The sequence below is a fragment of the Heterocephalus glaber genome, unplaced genomic scaffold, assembly GCF_053883595.1.
Source record: "Heterocephalus glaber isolate CG9 unplaced genomic scaffold, H.glaber_assembly_v1.0 deba00001442, whole genome shotgun sequence".
NCBI classification, from domain to species: domain Eukaryota; kingdom Metazoa; phylum Chordata; class Mammalia; order Rodentia; family Bathyergidae; genus Heterocephalus; species Heterocephalus glaber.
This window is the reverse complement of record NW_028258296.1, coordinates 45,189,532-45,211,416: the sequence shown is the minus strand read 5'-3', so window position 1 is coordinate 45,211,416 and position 21,885 is coordinate 45,189,532. Positions and strand designations below refer to the sequence as shown.

Below are 21,885 nucleotides of genomic sequence, written 5' to 3'. Positions count from 1 at the left end.
GTGGTAGAGCACTTGCCTAGCACGCACAAGGCCCTGGGTTCAATATCCAGTGCAGGGGAAGGAAGTAGACAGAGATAGGGTCTCACAAAGTTTCCTAGGCCTTGGACTTGAGATCTTCCTCCCTCAGCCTCTCAAACAGCTGGGATTACAGTCATGCACCACTACACCCGGCTTCTAACATTATTTTTGAAGGAAAGGCTTTGTCAGCCTGTTTGTTCCCCCATAGCTAGAAATCTTACTCCTTATTGTTGTTTCTAATGAAGTTATAAGTAAGCTGTGATTACTATCTTATCCTTCAGGGTCCTTGGTATTTTATTGAGATAAAGCATTGGCTATCTGTGAAGGCTACAGTTAAAATTAGCCTACTAATTAATTTTTTATGGAAACTTTTTGAAAAATAGTAAATGAACCCTTATTCCCCCAGCAAGTGTGTGAGACTTAGTAGGACAGAGCAAGCCAAACACTGAAGCCAGTGTCTACACCCAAGAATGCCCAGAGATTGAATGTCTAATGGGGCAATGCTAAAGTGCTCTAGAGATTTTAGAATTTCAAAAACCTAAAGAAAAATCACACTATTACTTGTGACAAGGCTGCCAGACAAAGCAGAATGTCAAGTGGCTTTACTGTGGGCTGGATTCTCACACTTCTGTGGGGCAGTCCAGCCCGTCACAGTGGCCAATAGTAGACGGACACACTCATCGTTATATAATAAAAGCAAAAATAATAATTTTGCTTTACAGGCAAAATTATCCAACACATAGGGTACCTAGAGGGCAAGGAGATATTTTAAAAGCAATTTTCAGAACTTCAGAATGAGAATGAGGAAAAAGCTGAAGTTATATAAAAGATGGGAGGATCTAGGAGGCTGACTTCACACACTTCAGATGCCACCTTGACTCAATCCTTGAGTTCACCCCTAGTGTCAGCACACTAACACTCACTTCAGGCTTGACAAATAGTTAGACCAACAGTTCATTGCAGAGGCCCTGCCCCACCCAGCCCCACCCTCTGGCCTTCTGCCAAGTGAAGGCCAATGCTCCCCCTGAGAAGGGTACAAGGAAAGACAAGTGAGACCATGAGAGTCAGGGTCTGTCTTCCACAGCAGGGAGACAGTCTCAACAATCACAATGGGCCAAAACACAGCATGAGGACCTGGGAAAGTTAGAGTGATGAGTAGTGAGTAGTTGGACATGGCCAGAAACATTTGAGATGATCTCAAATATATTGCCCAACACAAAGGGCTTGCAAGGATGACCTGCCTGCCCAGGGTTCCCAAACCAGGAGAGGGAGGAAGGGCCTGGAAAGAGATGGGATGTTTGAGGAGAGGGGGGAGATAGCGATGCCAGGATGTTTAATTTGGTCTAAAGACTGTCTGGTAGGTATGGTCCCGATTTAGTCTAGTACCTAACCCATTCCCCCGCCCATTAAACCACTCTCTGCTCCCAGGAAGCTCACACAGTCACAGCAGGTATCGGCCTCTGTTTAAGGTATGTATACTTGGATCTATGGCCTCTACATTGGGTCCCAGTTAGCCTAGAGAGGCTAGGAATGCTGTTCATGGGAGGGCTTAAAGAGGTTTGTTAGGCAGATGTGTTACTTAACCTCACTAAAGCTTCAGTTTCTAGATTCTATATTTTTAGAACAGGGAAGCAGGTGTTGTTAAGAGATGTGACCTCAGATAACTGGAGGTGCTGGAGTTTGGGGCCTGACAGATAGGTGAGAAAACTCACTCAAACTCTCAAAATCTCACAAAAGCTCCAGAACCTGGCTCCGGAGATATGCAGGGATCTGGATGCTGCAGGCTCAGAACCCCTGGCCAGTGGGTTTGGAGTGACCACCGTTTGTGAACTGCATGGGTGTGGAGGGCTTTGGCCACCCCAGGCTGCTGCCACTGAATACTCTGGCGCAGTGTGCAGACAGTGGTGCTTGGGGCGCCGTCTGGTGGCCAGTGGCAGCACACACATCTGGCTCTTTCTGCATAGCTGATTTCCACCTTCTGGTGCAAATCCAGGTTCTTTTACAACCTTTGCAATTTTGGAAGTAGGGGCAGATTCCATAACCGAGACAAGAAAGCAGGGACCAGACTATTATGTATCACATGCCAGCTAGTAAGTATTTCCTACATGTCTGCTATTCATTCCCTCAGTATGTGTCAGGCATCTCCTAGGAAAGAACATGTAAATAGAGACTTGGAAAAGGAGATCATAAAAGTGATCGAAGGTAAAGCCTACCAGGGAGGAGGCAGCCAATACACAGCAGTGAGGTTGCATTTGCTGGTTTGGGGGACCAGCAAGCAGGCAGCTGGCCCAAGGCTGAGCGAGTGAGGAGGGTGGTTGAAAATGAGGTCAGAAAGGTGTCCAAGGACAGATGTAGAAAGTCATCTAGGCCACAGATGGACTCTGGCTGTAGTTCTGAGGGTATGAACAGCCATTTAATTTTGATAAAGGCATGACATGACCTGATTTTGTTTGTTTGTTTGTTTTTAATTGCCCTGGCTTTGCAAGGGGCCTGGATAGGAGCAAAGAGGTCTGCGAAAAGCCCAAAAGGGGAAAGAGGTATCCTCATACCAGGCTTATTTCACTGAAGGAGGTAAGACATCCAGATCAGGTTGCGGGAATAGCTGACAGGTTAATCCATGGGGTTTGGGCCTGTGCAACTGAGTAAGAATGTTGCCACTTACAGAGACAGGGGAACCTTGCGCTTGGGGGCATGGGAAGGAAACCAGAATTTCGTTTTGAATGTGTCAAGTTTCAGTGTGGTACTGATGTTTAGTACAACTGAGCAGGGTCCTCCACCCCCTTCACCTTGCACTAGGAGACACAGCTCTCCTGGTCTCATCTGAGGTTCACACCTCCCCCATCCTACCCCAAAAGAAAAGCCCACCTAGAGCAGGCATTCCAACTAGAAAGAACAGGGGGAGCCAGTGATTTTCCCAGGCCACACTCCATCTAAATGGCAAAACGGGAGGGAGTCAAGGTTCAAGGCTTCTCAGGCTCTCCAGGGAGGAATTAGAAGAAGATAAAAAATCTCTTCTCACCAGCTGACAGAGCACTCTCCATGTGACACTGGATGCAACCCCCGTGGGAGAAAGTGACTCCTAGCACTCTGACAGCAAGCAGGCAGGGCCTTGTCCTGCAAAGGAGAGAGTCTGGAGTCCTTCCTGTACCCGCCCCACCTCGGCTACCCAACAGAGTGAGCCAGACTACTATAGCATCTTCACACCCATCACTGACACCGGCCGGTCCATCTGGTCACCAGTCAGAGGCTTCTTGAGGGACAATGCCCACCTTTTTCCCTCCTCTCCTGGGCCTCTGTCTTTATACCTCCAAGTCCTGTTCAATACACCCTCCAGCCTCCCTTCTCCAGGCCAGGTCTGGACATTGGGCCCCATCCTTAGACCAAGTCCTCTCTGTCAAATAGATGAATGGGAAAGACAGGCTACTTTGGGGAAAAAACTCCAGTGAAACTTTGTCACATTTTAAAGTATTATTTTTAACTTTAATATACTAGTAATAAATTATCCCGACCTCAAGAAAAACTCCTGAGCCCAGTGTAGTACAAACATTGACCCTGAGCAGGGTCATAGAGGTCTCCAGCCCTGCCACATGCTCCTGTGCTAGGACAGTAGAGAGAGGCATAATGGGTTCTGAAGCCTTCAGTCCTGGACCTTCTTCTCTCCTCACTCCATCTGTGCTGCCACCTTTGAGAGTCTTATTCTCTCCTGTGGCTTCAAGTACCCCTCCATGGTGGTAGCTCTCATGTGTCCATCCCAACCTGAAGCCTCTGGCCAGCATTATCACATGTCTATTTGACAATAGCCAGGCCTATTTTAGCAGCCCCACAATCTACCAGAATCACCTAATCATGTGAGCTACACCCCCACACATACACCATCACATGCAGGTGTGCACACACACACCACCCCTCTGAGTCCCTCACTTGGCCCCTCACATGCTCCCCTTTCCCATCTCACTGATCCCTGAATCCTACTGACATCCCCTCAGTATCTTCCTATTCATCCTTTTTTTCTTTACCTTCACTGCCCTTCTCCCTTACATCCTTCATTTATTGAACAAATGGTCTGAGTTCACACCCTTGACATCTCATGTCAAGAGAAGCAACCTCCTCCTTACTAGTTTCCTGCCTCTGCTCTCTGATTCATTCATTATACTTCATTTTCTTTACAAATTACAATGCCCTTCCTAAGTTATATTTCTGAAGCATAAGTCAGATCCTGTCGCTCTCCTGGCCCAAATCCTCATTGGTTCCCTGTTGTTTGCAAGACAATGGAAACTCCTCAGCATGACCTCGCAGGCCTTTCCCAATCTCCACCCAGTGACCTCTCCTGTCTCACTACGTCCTCCAGCACCGTGCCCTCTACTCTTGCTGTGTGATGTCTATGTTTCAGGGACAAAGAAAGCTGCTCCTGTGCTCTGTCCCTGTTGTTGCATTATCCTAGAATTCACTCATTCACTGTGGCATTTATTTTACAAATATGAATGAGCACCCAGAGCACTCTAAGAACTGGGGATACGAGAAAGCAGAAAAACCCTCAAAATTCCTCCTCATGGGATTTGTATTCTAGTGCCAGGTAAATAACACAACAAACAAGTAAGTGCATAACAAATTGGCAGGTAGAGACACGCGACATGAAGGAAAATGTGACATGATGAGACACAGACTGAAGAGTGCCTCTGGAGAGAGAGCTTCCTTCAGCAGCAAGTAAGCACACAGAGCAAGGTGAGGGGTGCAAAATGCCCATCACAGGGCCCAAACCCACACACCAGTGCCAACCTACTCCACCTCAGCGCTTCTCAAATGTGAATCCTTTGTGAAGCTTTGCCATTTCCTATGCACTTAATTCCCCAACTTAAGGCAATTCTTCCTTGGCTTAGAGACAAATGCTGATGATTCTGCTTCCCTACTCATCCTTCTCAGGAAGTATCTACAAACTCATAAAGTACTTATGGAGCCCACCTATGTGCCAGGCTCTTGTCTCCATAGTGCTGGACTCGGTGTCCACTTTAGAGTTGGGGCTGGGAAGCTGCTAGGACCATGGTTCAGCATCTGTCTATTGTGCCTGATAACTGGCTGCTCGGCCACAGATGAGTTACTTTAGCTTCAGTGTCTTTACCTGTCCAGTGGGAATGAAGAGAGTACCTACCTCTTTTAGGTATCACCCTTCTCACATAAGCCTGGAGAGAAGAATTTCATAGATCCCCATTCCCAGGTTCCATTGTGTTTTTCTTAGGAACCATGCTTCTTTACAATCTAACTCTGGGATTCCACATTTCTTGGAGAATTTATTCCCTGAAAGTTCACAAACCTCAGAAGGAGAGCAGGGAAGAGAAGGGAAGCAGTTCAGTTAGCAGTCCACTGCTGCCACGAGTGACCTAACTGTAACGACCTGACAGTTATGACTGTGACCATGACCCGATAAAGGGGGAAGAAGCCAGGTGGCAACTACATGTTCAGCCCTCATCACCCCAGAAAGTGAAGCATGGAAAGTCCCTCAGTGTATCCCCCAGACAGCGAGAAATTCAGTTTTCTCTTTTTCTACTGTGTTTGGTTCTTTCTCTTCTGCCAATTAATATTGCTTGCTTCTTTGGGCACGTCGCTGCACCTCTCCCATTTAGCCACTGCGTGGCACTGTGGGATGATCCTGGAATTCCAAGTGAAAGCAGGCAGTACGAGACTCCTGGTTGGAAGTGTAAAGGAGTAAGGAAACCACAGGGCTCTCTACCAGGTGCCTCTGTATCCCCTGTTCCTCCTCTTCACTGTCCCCTGTGCCCCTGGACTTTCATTCCTAAGTCGTTTTCCCGCTGCTTTTCCAAAAGCATCTTGGCTCTGCAATACCAGGAAAGATGCTCAAGTGGCTCAGTCTCTCCTTGATCTGCCTTTCTCTCTTCCTGCTTCAAATACTGGGTCAAGGAGCTGAGTCACTCCAGAATCCTAGATCTGAGTTTCTTGGAAAAGTGCTCCTGCCATGCCACACAAGGGCCTCTTCCAATCAGCGAGTGTGTGCTTATCACCTGGTCCTTCTCCACCTAGCCCTTCACTCAGATCGTTCTACCTCTCCCATGTACTGCAGAGGTGACATCAAAATGCTGACTGGGAGTCAGGTCCCTGCCCTCAGAGGTCCACTAGGAGCATGTAAAAGCCACTTGCTTTCCCCCAGACATAACCAAACCCCTCTGTGCTGCAAGCTAGTTTTCTCCCCGTGAGGCCTCGGAGCTAAAGACTCCTGAGTTTCCCTTGTAGCAACCCTTCTTAGACTCGGAGAATAAAATTAATATGCACTGAGCATCAGGCTTGTGTTGTTCCAAATTTTTGCGGGACTTGTTTTCAAAGCGATCTGGCATCTCCAAAAGTCCTTCTTCCCCTTTAAACACCCAGTGAGCTGCAGTGGGGAAGGCTGACTTGGGATCAGAGAGGCCTGGGGCTCAAATCCCAGCTCTCTCGCTTATACAGCCATTTGATCTTGAGCAGGTCACATGACCTCTCTGAGCTTCAGTCTCTCTCAGTAAAACAGTTGTAGTAGAACAAAGGATGCTGGCAGAGATTGAGTATGACCACTGCCTGTCAGAGGCTCCCATTCCTTAGCCAATAAAGCTGAAGAACTAGTCGTTGAACAAGAAGAGGTCATATAAAGCACGTTACTCGGTGTTATGGTTTGTGTCTAAATGTCCCCTTCTTGTAGTCAGGGTTTGCAAGGGAATAGATTTATTATAGGACACATAATTTATAGGATTATTTTTATAATATGCACCCAAAAAGTCAAGTGCAGAGGAGTACAAAAGACCTGAAGAATCCAGCCAAGGGCCTGGATCCCACAGCAATGTCCCATGCAAGCCCAACTAAGGCCTAGAGCCCAGGGCAATGTCTCATGCAAGTCCGTATGGAGGATCTGCACCTGGAAGGCCCAAAGACCAGTGATGGAGACTAGAAAGTCTATTCTGGTGGGGCAAAGGATCTGTGCCACCAGGTTGAGGGATCTGCACTGGAGCCAGGAAGCAATGCTCAAGGTGAAGACCAGAGCTCCCCTGATGAGACAGCAGCCATTCCCAGTGACAGAAAGGACCTGAGCTCCTCCCACAGGAGAACAGCTAAGTTTGCCTCAGGAAAACCAGCCAGGGATGGCGTCTCCATGAAAATCAGCAGCACACCATTTTCCCCTCCAGTTCTCCTTTTATGCCATTGGCAACAATCTTCAGATGGGTCTTCCATGCCCAGAACCACGCTGACTCAGTTCAGCTGGGCATTCCAAGTTGACCTTTAAGTAATCCACCATACTCTCCAAAGCCTCATGTGGTCAACTGGTCTTTTCAGAGGTAGCTGAATCTAGAGTGTGTGATGCTGGGATTAACGGTGTGTGATTACTAAATCAGTCCACTGATTGGTTTGGCACTGCCCTAATCCCAGTAGTCTGGATAAGATAAAAGGGCCAGAAAGACATTGTTAAGGCCCCTTATTGCCTTTGCTATTTTGTGTTCACCATGTTGTCTCTCCTCTGCGATGCCTGTCTGTCATCCACCCTGCCTTGGAGCCAGTCGATTATGGACTGAAACCTCTACAAATTGTGAGCTAAATAAATCTTTCCTCCCTTTAACTTTGGATGTCGTGTATTTTGTCTCAGCAACGACAGAAAAGTAACTAAGACACTCAGCTTTCCCATTTTACAGATGAGGAAACAGGCCCAAAAAGAGGTGATTTGCCCAAGGTTAGATACTGTCAGGTCACCTAGATAGTAGCAGAGTTGAGACTAGAACTGGTAGGCCAGGACTCTTCTGTGATCTCAAGTGGTTTCTCGTTTGTTCACTCTGTTTGCCTTCTCTATCAGCCATAAGCAGAGAAGAGGAGGAGTGGGGAAGTTTCGTGTAACAGGCTCAGATCAGCCAGCCTTATGACCTGGACACTAAAGAGCCAGTGGGTGTCAGGCTGTGCTCAGGGAGAAGAGCAGCAATGGTGCCTGTGCCTAGACTGATTGGGCCACACTTGAATCCAAGTGTTCTGCTCTGGGACTTCGGTGTGCAGCACACTCAGAAGCTAGAGTGGGCTCAGACAATAGCCAGGGTAGTGCGAAGCCATTGGCCACAGCTTGTGAGGAAGTGGCTATAAAGAAGAACTGAGGCCTGGGCATGAAGATGTCAAAGAAGAGAAGCCACAGGCTGCTGGCCATTCACTCCAGCTTTGTAGAGCGCTGGTGTGTGCAAGCTGGCACTGTGGGGTAGAATCACTCTATATAGGTAAACTGGCGCATCCCTCACCAAGTGAAAGCTTTCAGAAGGATAATTCCAGGTCCAAAGAAGCAACTGAAAACCTAGGTGTGTCCAAAACTGGAACGACTCATGGTGACAGACAACAGTGCTTGTTCCTGAAAGCCTGTGAACAGGAGCTGGAGTCAGAGTCCTTAGGAATCCTTGGAGAGCTGACAACACAGTGTCAGGTGGACAGGATCAACCCAAAAACTATATGAGAGTGGCATTCCAACAAGGGTAAGATCAGGAACCCTGACACAGTGCCTGAGGTAAAACTGTGCCTGTTCCTCTTGCCTAGACTAGATGCATGACCTTAGCAAAGCACTTAACCTCTCTATGGAATACAGAGGGAGCCACCCACTCCAAGGAACCATCCTCTTGGCTTTGCCATCCTTGACATAGGGGCTGCCTGGGTGTAAGGCTGGTATTCCTGCTTGACCCCATTAGGCCTGTAGGCAAGAGTGAGAGACAGCCCCGGCTGGCCTTGTGAGGACTCAAGGTTCTTCAGAAGCAGGCACCTTCCAGAGACATCAAATCTAGGGGCTGCATGTCTAGGGAGGTTGTTAATCTCTGGGGGATGCCACAGAGTCCATGCATCTTCTGGAGTTTGCTGGTTCACAAATACTGCCAAGGCAGCTGCTCTGGGCCCAGCCTGAGCCAGACGCAGGAATGCAAAGCCAAAAGAAAATTGGCCTTGTCCTTGGGCTGCTCCCCACCTATTAGAAGGAGACTGATGAATGCTCCTCAAGACTTGGTGTGGTGGGGCTGTGTCCCAGGCATACAGTTAATGGTATAAACCTGGGAGAGGTCCAGAAAGGTTTCTTGAAAGACATACCATTATCAGAGTCATTGGGTAATTGGAAGGAGGGAACAGCATTCTGGCTGAGGAGGATGCTGGAGCCAAAGAAGACCTGGAGCCATCTGGAAATTTATATTTCTTGAGCCCTTCCGACAAGTCACTGTGATATACACTCTGTGCACATTATCTCTTTTAGTCCTTGGAGCAAATATTAGGCAGGATTATTTCCATTTGACAGCTCAGAACCTGAGATGCAGAAATTTCTCCACCTGTGGCCACATAAACGGCAAGCAATGCAGGTAGGAATTCATCTCAGACCTGCCTCACTTCAGGAATTAGCTTAATCTGTCTGGTTTAAGTCCATTAGAGCCTTCATGGTAGTTTAGTGTGCTGCCTGTGTAGATTTCTAGCATGGGATTGGGATTGAGCATGCAGAGGACCACCAGATAAGAAAGGGCTTTACTTGCCTTTTAGGAATTGTAGGTTGATTACAGCAATAGGTAGCTACAGAGGAATCAAAGAGGTAGCATGGCTTTATTTGTATGTAGAAGAAAGGAGAAGAAGCCAGAGAGGAGCTAGTCTGAATGCAGGGTACCAGTAAGGGTTGCAGGTCCCAAAGCACGCCTGATACTGGCTTAAGCCAGGCCAGCAGAGGAGGGAGAGAGAATCAGAGAGAGTGCACAGATACCAAGGCCAACTGGTTGGCTGGATGTGAAAGGTATCAGGTGGAGGAGGAAGAAAAGAGCTGATAAGGATTCTCAGGTGTCTGGTTTGGGTAGCTAGGGGAGAGTAGTGCCTCTTGCACCATAGAGAACGTGAAGGACAAGCAGGCCTGGGAAGTAGAGTCCATGGGAGTTGAGGGCAGAAGACAGAGGAGCCAGGGAGCCAGCATGGGCAGGGCCAGGAGGCCCCTCAGCCACTTGGTGCATAGACCCAAAAAGTGGGTCAGGCAACCTTTGCTCTTGAATTTGCCCTGCCCTGGGTTCACCCCGGGCTCACCACTTGGAGCCAGGGGCCTCCATACTGATGAAAGCCATCAAACTGTACTGCACAAACTCTCAGAGATGAAAGAGCTGGAGCCCTTAGAGTGGACTCCCCCAACCCCACCACCCTGAGCAGCTAATGTGGGCCAGCACTGCCTCTGAAAGAGTGCTGAATCAGAAGAACTGGCTGTAACTGAGCTGGCTCAGGCATTGTCCTCCATAGGCAGTTGAAATCACAGGTGGCCCAAGAGGAAGCATCCACAACACAAAAGGATCTGCCATAAGAGCTTGTCTTAAAACCCCACTTCCATTTCTAACAGTGAAGATGAGGGAGGCATCCCTGAAAGAACAACACCACCAGTGGCTAAGACATGGTGTTTATAAGGCACAGGCACTAATCTAAGTGATTCACCTTCCAGCCACACCATGAAAATGTACCACTGAAAAAAAACTGACTCACAGAGCTAAGACATGCCAGGACTAAAATTAGGCCTTAGACCTGCTAGCACAGTGTTGTGCTAAGACCACCCAGAATGTTAGAAGTAGGACCCTGACAGTAAGACAACCACACTAAAGCAGGACTTAAAGGAAAACAAGTTTTTCCTAGCCTTGGGCAGCCCCCCGCCCCAACCCTTACAGCTGTAACTCCTTGTTCTGGTATAGATAAACTTGACAACTATCCTGTAAAAAAGTTTGTCATCTTGTTCTCACAAGATTTGCAAGGCTCTGTCTTCTTTCAAGGTTAAGTTCCAAAACTGTCTATTCTTGTCCTGATTCTGTAAACTCATTTGCTATGTCACTAAAAAGACCAACTCCTTCGACCAAATGTATAAAACTGGAGCCTTTCCTTTGTTCTGGGCTTGGACTTTGTACATTAGTCTACCAAGTTGGTGTACACCTAAAAACCTGAAATAAATCTTCCTGTATTACTCGTTGGTCTCTCCTGTCTCTTAAAATCCTGAAACAACACAGTGCTTACACTCAACAGCAGTCCAGCATGCAAGAGGGGGCCACCCTCTTCAACCATTCCTTAACATTCACCCAGTATTGGCAGTGCAGTGTGGAAGAGCCAGCTCAGGGCAGGGCAGGAGCCAAGGCTCAACCTCCATACCAGAGCCCCTTGGAGGCAGCTGGAGTGAATCTAGAATACTTCCTGCAGGAGGCTTGACTTCTGAGTTATGTAGCAGACTTCCAGGGTCAGTAGGGGGCCTGGATGGATGCTCATTCCACTTCTAAGAAAAGTTCTCCAGTGGCAAGCATGGTACATACTGGTAAGATACAATCACAGTTGCTGCAACAGCAATAATGTTTGTGGTATATTCACCCACACTGGCCAGCACAATCATGTGTGTCATCCTCTGTAATCCTGACAAATGAATGGCAAATGACACTAACAATGAAAGTCTCTTTCCTTCCATCCTCCATTTCATTCTTTGCACCCTATGAGCAAAGGGAAGAGAGAATGCAATCCTTTCTATTTCACAAGTGAGCTCTTACACAGAAAACTCACAGGAATACTGTTGGGTCACAGAGCTTTACACATTAAGGCTGAAACTGAGAACACAGCCCCAATCAGGTGCTATGCTTTGTACTTCCTTAACACCAGGCCAGCAGTGCTTAGCCTGGAGCTCTACAGATGAGAGAAACATTAGTAGAGCTGCTCAGGGAACCAGCACAGAGCAGAAATTCTGGGTCCAGAATCTTGCAACCACTGTCTGGAGCCCCTGAGTTAATGTGTGAACAGTTAACAACCAACACCAGAACTGCCCCCCTCTAAAACAGATCACCTAGCAGGTTGGACTCTCTCCACAGGCCAGGTGGATGTCCCTTGGGGGTCTTTGAGGTCTGCCAGACTGAATCCATGTCCCTGATACTAGGAATTGAGCCCCGGAGGCTTGGCACCTGGCTAAAAGAATGACATAGTGATTTGCCAAATTACACAATCTTGAAATTTAAGGATTTTTTTGTTTTTGTTTTGGTGCCAGTGATCGAACTCGGTACCTTGTGCTTGCGAGGCAGGCAGTGGCACCACTGAGCTAAATCCTTGACCTTTCTTTCTTTTTTTTTTTTTTTTTTTGGTATCAGGATCGAACTCGGAACTAAGTTACACAATCTTGAATTTGTTCCCAACCTCACCATTTACCAGCTAAGTTACCCTTGTCAATGACCAGTCCACTCTGAGCTTCAGAATCGTCATCTGTAAAATAGAAACAATGATAGTTTTTCTTCTGAGTGTCTGCAAGTGTTAGAACAAATAACCTGTACAGGCCTGTCAGCCAGTGCCCTCCTGCCCTGCTTGCCCATGGGCTTGAGAAACTGTGCTATCACCCAAGGGAATGAGTTAGTGGGAGCATCAAGAAGTGGTGGTCATGTGAGGAAGGTGAGCCAATCCCTGGGAGTGATACCCAGTGACAGATTTGTATAATCTTTCTGGGTTCATAAAGAGCGGTGGGAGGGATCTGAGAGAGTGCTTCCCTCAGCCTGTCCCTCTGTGTGGGTGTGAGTGAGCACCCCTGTGATAAACTCCTCTTTTAGATGACTGTAGTCACCTGTACTCATTGTGGCAGTCACCACAGCCCTTTCCTCTACAGAAGGCAGGCCCCAGCCCCCAAGTAGGAAGCCAAAAGAGAAGGGAATGGTCTTTGGCCCACTCATCCTTCCCCAGAGAAAAGATGGTAGGACACTTGGGCTGTTCTTTTGGAGCCAAAAATAAGAAATGATGACCTCTATAGGACTGGAAAGAGAGCTCATAAGTAAACACCTGCTAACTTAGCCTATACTGAGTGGCCAACCGGCTAGTTTAACGGGTAGGCTAAGTTAGCAGGTTGGCCACTCCGTGTAACTAATCTAATCCTTGCTACTTTGTGAAGAAGCTTTGCTCTCCCATTTGACGGATTAGGAACCCCAGACTCGGAGAATTTCAAAAATGTTCTCAAGTTCTCACACCTTGCTCAAGTGTCAGGGCTGGAAACCGACCCCATGCTCTTTTTCTCACCAGTTCATTACATTTTTTTGCACTGCCAAGCCAACATAGCAACAGAGGTGCCTTTCGGGACACAAACCTGAAATACTCAAAACTGTTGTTATGGTTCTTTCTTCCCCTCTTCCTCCTCCTCTTTGTTCTCTTCTTCCTCCTCTCCTTCCTCCTCTTCCCCCCTTTTCCTACTCCTCCTCCTTTTCCTTCTCTAATGAATGTCTTTTTTATACTTATTCACACTTAGGTCAGACTTTAAAAGGGAGAGGAAGGATGACATACCCCTGAGGCCAAATGAGAAGATAGTACCAGAGGTCAGAGGAAGACCACAGAGCAGGAAGAAATTCCAAGGCTGCTTATTCACAAGCCCAGACTGCTGTGGGGGTTAAAGGATACAAGCCCTGTGGAGTCACAAAGACCTAATTCAAATCCTAGAGCCATCACTTATTAACCTTGGGCAGGTTACTTTCCCCTGCCTCAGTTTCCTTTTCCATAAAATGGTGCTGATGTAGACACCACATCTTAGAGCTGTGAGGATTAAATATTGCACTGGATTAGAAGTGCTTAGCACAGTATCTAACACCTGGTAAGCACATGCCATGATTTAGAATAATTATTAATTCTCCCTCAAGAGCCTTTTTCTGTCTGCATCTTCTGTTTTGACAAAGAAAGTAAAAAATCCATATAAATATGATAACAAGGATGAGACTGTGTTGGACTTTAGTGAGCATGAAAGTGTTCACCAGTGTGGCAAGCAAGAGAACAGAGCCCCTCAGTGCAATCTGGGGAGGCTTTGAGAACGAGTGCAGAGGCAGGTTCTGGAGGACTTTTTCATGAAGGGACTGAGACTGGCTGAGACCTCAGCAAAAGGAATGAAAACAGACAGAATGGACAACAAGGACCAAATGATGGGGCACAGAGAGAAAGATAAATGGAGGCTAGGAGTTAGGAAGAGAACTCACAGGGCTGCAGATTGGAGAGGTCATTGACAGTCTGTTGGTACTAAACTTTTAACATCCAATAATTTAACCCTTGTCACACTCTGAGAGTTAGCCTCACTTTGTAGGACAACAACTCACCTAAGAAATGGGACAGATTGGGCCGGGGATTTAGCTCAGTGGTTCTGCCGCCTGCCTCGCAAGCACAAGGACCCGAGTTCGATCCCCGGTACCAAAAAAAAAAAAGAACTGGGACAGATTGAAGTCTGGGTCTGGCTGGCTCCTAAACAGCCCTCTCCTGTAGTCATCAATTACTCTCCAAGCTCACTGAGGCCACTATCTTCCCAGCCTACGCCCTGCAGCTCTGGGGGAGGGGGACCCCACAGTCGTAGACCACCATGATGCCACGCCACCAGTTAGAATAATTATTCATTCTCCCTGAACTCCACAGAAATCCACAGAGCCTTGTGGGCTCTCAGAGCTCTCATCATGAGGCACCGGTCTGCAGAGGGGGTCTCGAGAGCAAGGAGGGCCCAGCAGGAGCCTTCTGCACACTAGAGCCCTTTTGAACCTGAGAGTTTTGTGTCTACTTGGGTCTGATATCAAGGAGTCACTGTTTGGAACACATGTCTGGGAGATTCTGACAGGGGCTGAAGAACAGAACTAGCAGGGACCTGGGGATGTCATGTGGCTTCACAAAGCAAACTGGGCATCTGGGATCTACCATCTAAGGCAAGGTCAAGATGGATTTCCTACAAACATTCTCCCAAAAGCCAAATGCCTCCTACTCTGCCCAACCCCAGGTACGGTGAGCTGCATTAGTGCAGTTCCCAGCCCGGTGGGACAGCCAGTCAGTTTTGTCAGATCTGTGCAAGGGCGTTTTGTGAGTAGCAGGCCCTTCTTCCCAAGGGCAGCTTTGTGTCCTGGGCCTTCCCTAGCCAGGGCCCCGGGGTGGAGGTGGGGGGAGTTAGGAAGGCAGAGGGCAGGCCCTGTGGCCCTACGGTTCTGCTGATCCTGCAGCTCCTCCAGACCCGAGGCAAGTTTCTGCCCCACTGCTGCCTGGCCAGAACCTGCTGGACTCCCCTGAGAGGATGCATCTTTGCTAGGTAAGAGCCAACTGGAAAGCAGAGCTGGAGGAGGAGGCGCAGCGCGAGAGGGGCCAGAGAGCGGGTCTGGGGTCTACAGATCCTGTCCTTCAGCATCCTAGTAATAGCAGCACACCTCCTGAGGGGCTGGATCCTGCCTAGGGGCTGGGAGAGCTGCTATTTGATTGTTTTCTTTATGTTGGCAGGATCCTTTCCTGAGAGCTCCTCAACTTCTGTCCTCCCCATCTCTTGCAGCCCCGGCAGCACCCAGCTGAGCTCTGCACGCTGCTCTGGTTAGTTAACTGGGCTCGCCAAAGAATGAGTGTTTTCCTCACGGGGTGGGGGCTGAGGCCCAGGACTCCAACTGGACGACCCCTCGTTGGTGGCAACGAGGGGCTCGCCTGGCCGTCTCCGGCCCCCACCAGCCCCTTTAATTCGAGTTCGCAGCCGGGCCAGGTGCGGCGCTGCGTGGTGCGGTGCGGCGCGGTGCGGCTGCGGGTGGCGGTCGGGCGCTCCGTACGCGCCGCCCGCGGGACTGCAGAGCCGGCTCCCGGCTGGCCGCCTGCACCCTGCCGCCGCCGCCGCCACCGCCGCCACCGCCGCCTCCCGCTGCTGGGGCTCCGCGGGCGCTGGCTGTCACCCAGAAACATGGAGGCTCCGGGTGAGGGTCCGGAAGGGTAAATCCGTGTCGGGGCCGTGGGGTTGCGCGTGCTGTCTCTCTTGCTCGGCTGCGGCGTCCGGGGGGGGGGGGGCTGCAGGATACCTGGCAGCGCAGCCTGCAACGCGGAGGGCTCGGCTGCCCGGGGCGGGCGGACCTCTGCTATCTCCCGGGGCCGGGGAGCTTGCTTCTGCAGAAGGGAGCGCACGGAGTGGGCGCGGAGACCCTTTGGGTGTGCATGGCGCGGGGCGGAGGGCGCAGAGAGGAGCTAGGAAATACAGCTGACAGCATAACCATGTCTGGTAAATAGCTCGGGTTGGTGGAACCCGAATCACTTGGTCTGCCGGGCCGCATTCGCTTCTCTGGCACCGAATAAAATCAGCTCTGGGGCAGAAAGGAGCTGTCCCCCTTAGCCTGAGCTGTGGGCTGCCGCAAAAACTCTTAAGTTTAGGAGGAAGCTGAGATCTGGGGCAACAGCGGGGAGCAACCTACTCCCAACCCCCAGAGTTCAGGTTCCTATTTTTTCGGGTGGAAACGGAGCCTCCTCTGTCCTTTGGCGGGCAAAAACTCAGGCTGCACTCGGACCCTCAGCGGGAGCCGACCGCGTTGGACAGGAAGGGGTTAAGGTGGCGCTCTAGCTGGCCGCCAGCTGGAGGGTCGGGCCCGCCTCTCACAGCCCAGCGCCTCGCGGAGCGTGCCCGCGCCGGGCGATCCTGGCTGGAGCCCCCGGTGACGGGGAAAGGGCTGAGACCCCTCCCCGCCCTGCGGCCAGCTGGCTTGGGCCGGCAGGGGGCCAGCCAGGAAGCCAGCTTCCTCCTAGCTCCCCCTTTCGCTGCTGCCAAACAGCCTCACAGCCAAGCAGGCTGAGTGTTTGTTCTGCGCTCCTGCCGCGGAGATGTGAGGGGTTTTCTCTTGGGGAGAAATCAGTGGTCCAGCGACTGCCTGGCTCAAATGCCACCCAGCTCAGAAGGAGGCCTGCGGCCCAGGGATCCCGGAGGGAGAGTAAGTTCAGCGACTCAGCCATCCAGCTTTAGAACGGAGACGCGACCTTGCTGCATGTGGGGTCTCCCTAGATGAGCCCTCAAGGAGTGTGTGTTGGGTGACTGGAGGAGGCGCTTCTTCTACCAGGACTCAGCTGAGGTCAGAGTTTGTAGTCAGGCTGCAGAAAGCCAAGCCCTCCCCTTGGGAGGTGTATGTCCTAATATAGGGGGCTGAGGGGGGGATTTGCCCAGAATCCCTCCTGGTGGCAGCTGGAGGAGGACCGTTCTGAATTAGCCCAGGGAGGCCTCTTGAGACAGACCAGCCAAGCCTGAAGGCTTGTTCCCTGGGAAAAAGCTGATGAGAAGGAAGCCTGCCCAAAAGAGGTTGGGAGGCTGAGGGGTAGTTCTCAGACACCAGTGCCAGAATGGAGGGTGGACAGGGGGCCTTACCATCTGCAGTGAGGGGAGCTGCCAGAGCTCTCCTCATTCTTGGCCCCAGCTTCCCAAAGCCGTGATTCCACCTTGCTGTTGTGTTTTCCAGGCAACGTCACACCTCCTGAGGACAGCCTGGAGGACTCTGGCATTTGCTGAGCTGTGCATCTTGCCTCCATCCTTCCAAAGCCTCCTGACCCAGGCAGCACTGTTCTGGAGTCCCGCATGCCCCTGGTCAGGCACCCCACTGCCCCTGCAGTCCAGTTCAGCCCAAGCGAGCTCACCTCCAGGACCTGGAGCCTGTCCTACTGCTCAGAATGACTCACCATTATTTCTAGCTCAAGTGAGAAGACACGATGGGGAGTTGGGCTGCCTATTTGTGCATCTAGGATTCCCCAGCATCTGATCAGTTCTGTGAGGAAGAGAGCCTCAGGTTCCTGCCTGGCCAGGTAAAGCAATCTATAGTTTAATAACAGCCATGAGTAGAGGCATTGGGGTGGGATCATTGAGGAAGACCCAGGTCTAAATCCCCCGTCATGAATGTGTTAAAGGGTACGGGTACGTGTGAGATGTTAATGCACTGCCTGGGAGAGGACTTCTGTCTAGCCTCCTAGTATGGCTGTGACCCTGTGTCCCAGGATCCTGTACCAGCCACCTGCCTCCAGTGCAGGAAATTCCAGAGCTTCCTTCTGAGATTGTTGCCTGCTCCCCTCTGACCCCCAGACAATTTACAAGGTGACAGTAAATTCTGCTTCTTGGTGGTTGTGGAAGTGTAATGATAGTCATGCTTTTGAACTCTTGGCTGAGAGATGGAAGGCAGTAATTGGCCTCCCACATCTGGCTGCCACTGCTGGGTGGTCTCATGTCCTTAATTGCCTGTCTTTCAGCCAAGCGAGGCTGTCTCTCCAGCTGTCAAGAGAGCTGTGGGGCTCTCCTGTGCAGGAGTTCAGGCCAATGCTACTGCGTTTCCTGGGGCCTTTAGCAGCATCCTGAGCCCCACTGCCACCAGGCGGCTGGAAGGCATAGTGTGAAGCTCTCCTCTCAGTCCTAATTATGACAGTGGCCACCGGAGACCCAGCAGATGAGGCTGCTGCCCTCCCTGGGCATCCACAGGACACCTATGACCCAGAGGCAGACCATGAGTGCTGTGAAAGGGTGGTGATCAACATCTCAGGGCTTCGGTTTGAAACCCAGCTCAAGACCTTAGCGCAGTTTCCAGAGACCCTCTTAGGGGATCCCAAGAAGCGAATGAGGTACTTTGATCCCCTCCGGAATGAGTACTTTTTCGATCGCAACCGCCCTAGCTTTGATGCCATTTTGTACTACTACCAGTCTGGGGGCCGGCTGAGGCGACCGGTGAATGTGCCCTTAGATATATTCTCGGAAGAAATCCGGTTTTATGAACTGGGAGAAGAAGCTATGGAGATGTTTCGGGAGGATGAAGGCTACATCAAGGAGGAAGAGCGTCCTCTGCCAGAAAATGAGTTCCAGAGACAGGTGTGGCTTCTCTTTGAATATCCAGAGAGCTCAGGGCCTGCCAGGATTATAGCCATTGTATCTGTCATGGTGATTCTGATCTCAATTGTCAGCTTCTGTCTGGAAACATTGCCTATCTTCCGGGATGAGAATGAAGACATGCATGGTGGTGGGGTGACCTTCCACACCTACTCCAATAGCACCATGGGGTATCAGCAATCCACTTCCTTCACTGACCCTTTCTTCATTGTAGAGACTCTCTGCATCATCTGGTTCTCCTTTGAGTTTTTGGTGAGGTTCTTTGCCTGTCCCAGCAAAGCCGGCTTCTTCACCAACATCATGAACATCATTGACATTGTGGCCATTATCCCCTACTTCATCACCCTGGGGACAGAGCTGGCTGAGAAGCCAGAGGATGCCCAACAAGGCCAGCAGGCCATGTCACTGGCCATCCTTCGTGTCATCCGGTTGGTAAGAGTCTTTAGGATTTTCAAGTTGTCCAGACACTCGAAAGGTCTCCAGATTCTAGGTCAGACCCTCAAAGCCAGCATGAGAGAATTGGGCCTCCTGATATTCTTCCTTTTCATTGGGGTCATCCTTTTCTCTAGTGCTGTCTATTTTGCAGAAGCTGATGAGCGAGAGTCCCAGTTCCCCAGCATCCCAGATGCCTTCTGGTGGGCAGTCGTCTCCATGACAACTGTAGGCTATGGAGACATGGTGCCAACTACCATTGGGGGAAAGATAGTGGGTTCGCTGTGCGCAATTGCAGGTGTGTTAACCATTGCCTTACCAGTCCCTGTCATAGTGTCCAATTTCAACTACTTCTACCACCGGGAGACCGAGGGAGAGGAGCAGGCCCAGTACTTACAAGTTACAAGCTGTCCAAAGATCCCTTCCTCCCCTGACCTGAAGAAAAGTAGAAGTGCCTCTACTATTAGTAAGTCTGATTACATGGAGATCCAGGAGGGAGTAAACAACAGTAATGAGGACTTTAGAGAGGAAAACTTGAAAACAGCCAACTGCACCTTGGCTAACACAAACTATGTGAATATTACCAAAATGTTAACTGATGTCTGATTGAAGCCTATTAACATAATCACAGCTCAATGGAACTAATACAGATGTTGCATAATAGCCTGTATTGTAGTCAGTGTGTTCTACAGTGTGCATCTGGTTCTGCATGGAAAGCAATAGTCGTGCAAGTGACTTTTGATCTTTTGATTTTTGATTTAGAACACAGAGTATCTATCATGGCTTTCATGCAAATCTTTATATTTGACTTATGGGTTTCCAAAGATGAGAGTTATCTGTGGAACCAGGATGTCAGAGACACATTGAGGCCACTTCATATCCAATACACAATTTGCTATATCAGCACCACCTTGTCTTCCTGATTAAACACACACAAGACCTCTCCCCTCACTACCACCCCACTTGAGCCCACCTGCCTCTGCACAAGGACACCATCATGGCTTAGTTTTAAAGCTCTGGTGATTACTCAAAAGGTCATTTCCATTTTTGCATTGAAAAGAACACACAGTCCTGTGTGTTGGAATTACTTTTCTATGTTACAGGCTGGGGTTTGTGAATTGCAGTTGCCAAGTAGATGCTTCGGAGCCTTGTGTTTCATAACTGAAAATGCTGCATTCTGCTTTTTCTCTGCAGTGTCGATGTGAGGGAAACCTGGGGGAGGGACAGTTAGTATGACTGAATAGGAGTTGTCAAGTTTCACATTTGTTCCCTTAAGACCTACAAGGAGAAGCTACCCGAGCAAGGAACTGCTCAGCTTCACATTTCATCATTTTTGCAAGCTACGGGGTCACGAAAACATGTCTGATTTCTTTATTTACACTGGAGTTTGCAGGCACCTGCTTTCCTAATGATGTGGCCCAGCTACACTGACACTGCAGTGAAATTTACCAGTGATGCAATTGAGCTGCATGGGTGTTCATTGCATGAATCTCAATATTTAAAACACAGGAGATATCCTATTTTCTTAGTAGCCTATACAGTATTCATATTTAGAGTATTAATAGCCTTGGGATATCATTGAACTAGGGTTTTTTCCCCATCAGAATGCAAAAGCCCTCCACCAGGAGAAAAAATAGACTATTTCGAATAAGGAACCAAAACTCCTGGCCTTTCAGCCCACCCATCTCTGTTCCTTCAGTGAGAGCACAGAATCCAGTGCAGCAGAAAGAGCAGAAAAAGTAGAGTCTGGATATTCACATGACTGCACCTTAGGAATTAACTTAGTGATGGGTGTGACTACACAGCTGACCAGGGCATCCGTCTTGAGAACAGGCAGGTCTGTGTATCCAGTGTATATAAATACCTATCGGGTCTCTCTGTCTCTGTCTGTCTGTCTCTATTTCTCTCTGTCTGTCTATCTCTCTTTCTCTTTCTCTCTTTGTCTTGTGTTCCTCTACCTAGCTAGCTATAGAAAAAATTGCATTTGAACATTATATAAGCTTATGCAATATTTTTGACACAGGGCAATTTATGCATGTGTTTAACTATGTGCACTAGAATATATATATATATATATATATGCATATGTGTGTATATGTACACACACACATATATATATTCATTCTCTGGAGTTCAGATTCAGAAGCAAACCCATTGCTCTATGGGTTGGCTGTGTAAGAAGCCAAATGGGTCTCACTAGTAACACCACTGGACCTGGGTTTGCTCTCTTGCCTCGGACACTCCAGTCTTCATGGATTCCTAGATGTTAGAATTGTCTTTCTGCCCTCCATGTGCTGCAGCTTCAGTTTCCCATGACTGAAGCTTGTCTTACTGAGTGCACAAGGGCCCTATGGCCCTCACAGCTCCAGCTGTCCTGGGCCAGACCCACCCCAGGCCTCCTCTCTAAACTTCTTCCTGTTTCTCATCTCCATTCTCATCATTTCTTGTCCTATTTTATTTTCAGTATCATTTGGCTCTGCATCCTTCATTTTCAACAACCTGTCCCTAGAGAGCCAGAATGGATCCTCTGCTTTGTAACCAAGGAGTAGGGCTCCCTGGGCCAAATTCCATTGATCTGGACTTAAAAGGGAGCCTCCTCTGTGTGGAAATTTCTAAACTCCAGGACCAAGTGATGAAGTCCTGAGATGATTCAAAGACATCAGACTCAAACTCTTTCCCCATTAAATAGGCAACCAGAGATCCTTTAAAAAAAATAACCCCCAAAATGGATAAAGAATTTCCCCCCACCCTCCAGAATAGGTAAAGAATGAAAGAGTACTGCTTAGCCTAGAAGTAGAGAACAGTTTGGTCCTAAGATGGGTTGGGGGGCT

General features: G+C 49.2%; 1 protein-coding gene across 6 annotated transcripts; it reads left to right on the top strand.

Annotated features, from left to right (window-relative positions):
• The first annotated feature begins 14,670 nt into the window (after positions 1-14,670).
• Kcna2 (potassium voltage-gated channel subfamily A member 2) lies at positions 14,671-19,717 on the top strand. 6 transcript variants are annotated; one of them, XM_087213250.1, is made up of 4 exons: positions 14,671-15,058; positions 15,244-15,330; positions 17,217-17,556; positions 17,995-19,717. In XM_087213250.1, the coding sequence occupies exon 4, from the start codon at positions 18,161-18,163 to the stop codon at positions 19,658-19,660; it is 1,500 nt and encodes a 499-aa protein (XP_087069376.1). In that variant the 5' UTR covers positions 14,671-15,058; positions 15,244-15,330; positions 17,217-17,556; positions 17,995-18,160; the 3' UTR covers positions 19,661-19,717. The 6 variants fall into 6 exon arrangements, with proteins under 6 accessions (XP_087069376.1, XP_087069377.1, XP_087069375.1 ...); XM_087213251.1 differs by lacking the exon at positions 15,244-15,330; XM_087213249.1 differs by lacking the exons at positions 14,671-15,058; positions 15,244-15,330 and adding an exon at positions 15,596-15,698.
• The last annotated feature ends 2,168 nt before the right edge of the window (positions 19,718-21,885 follow it).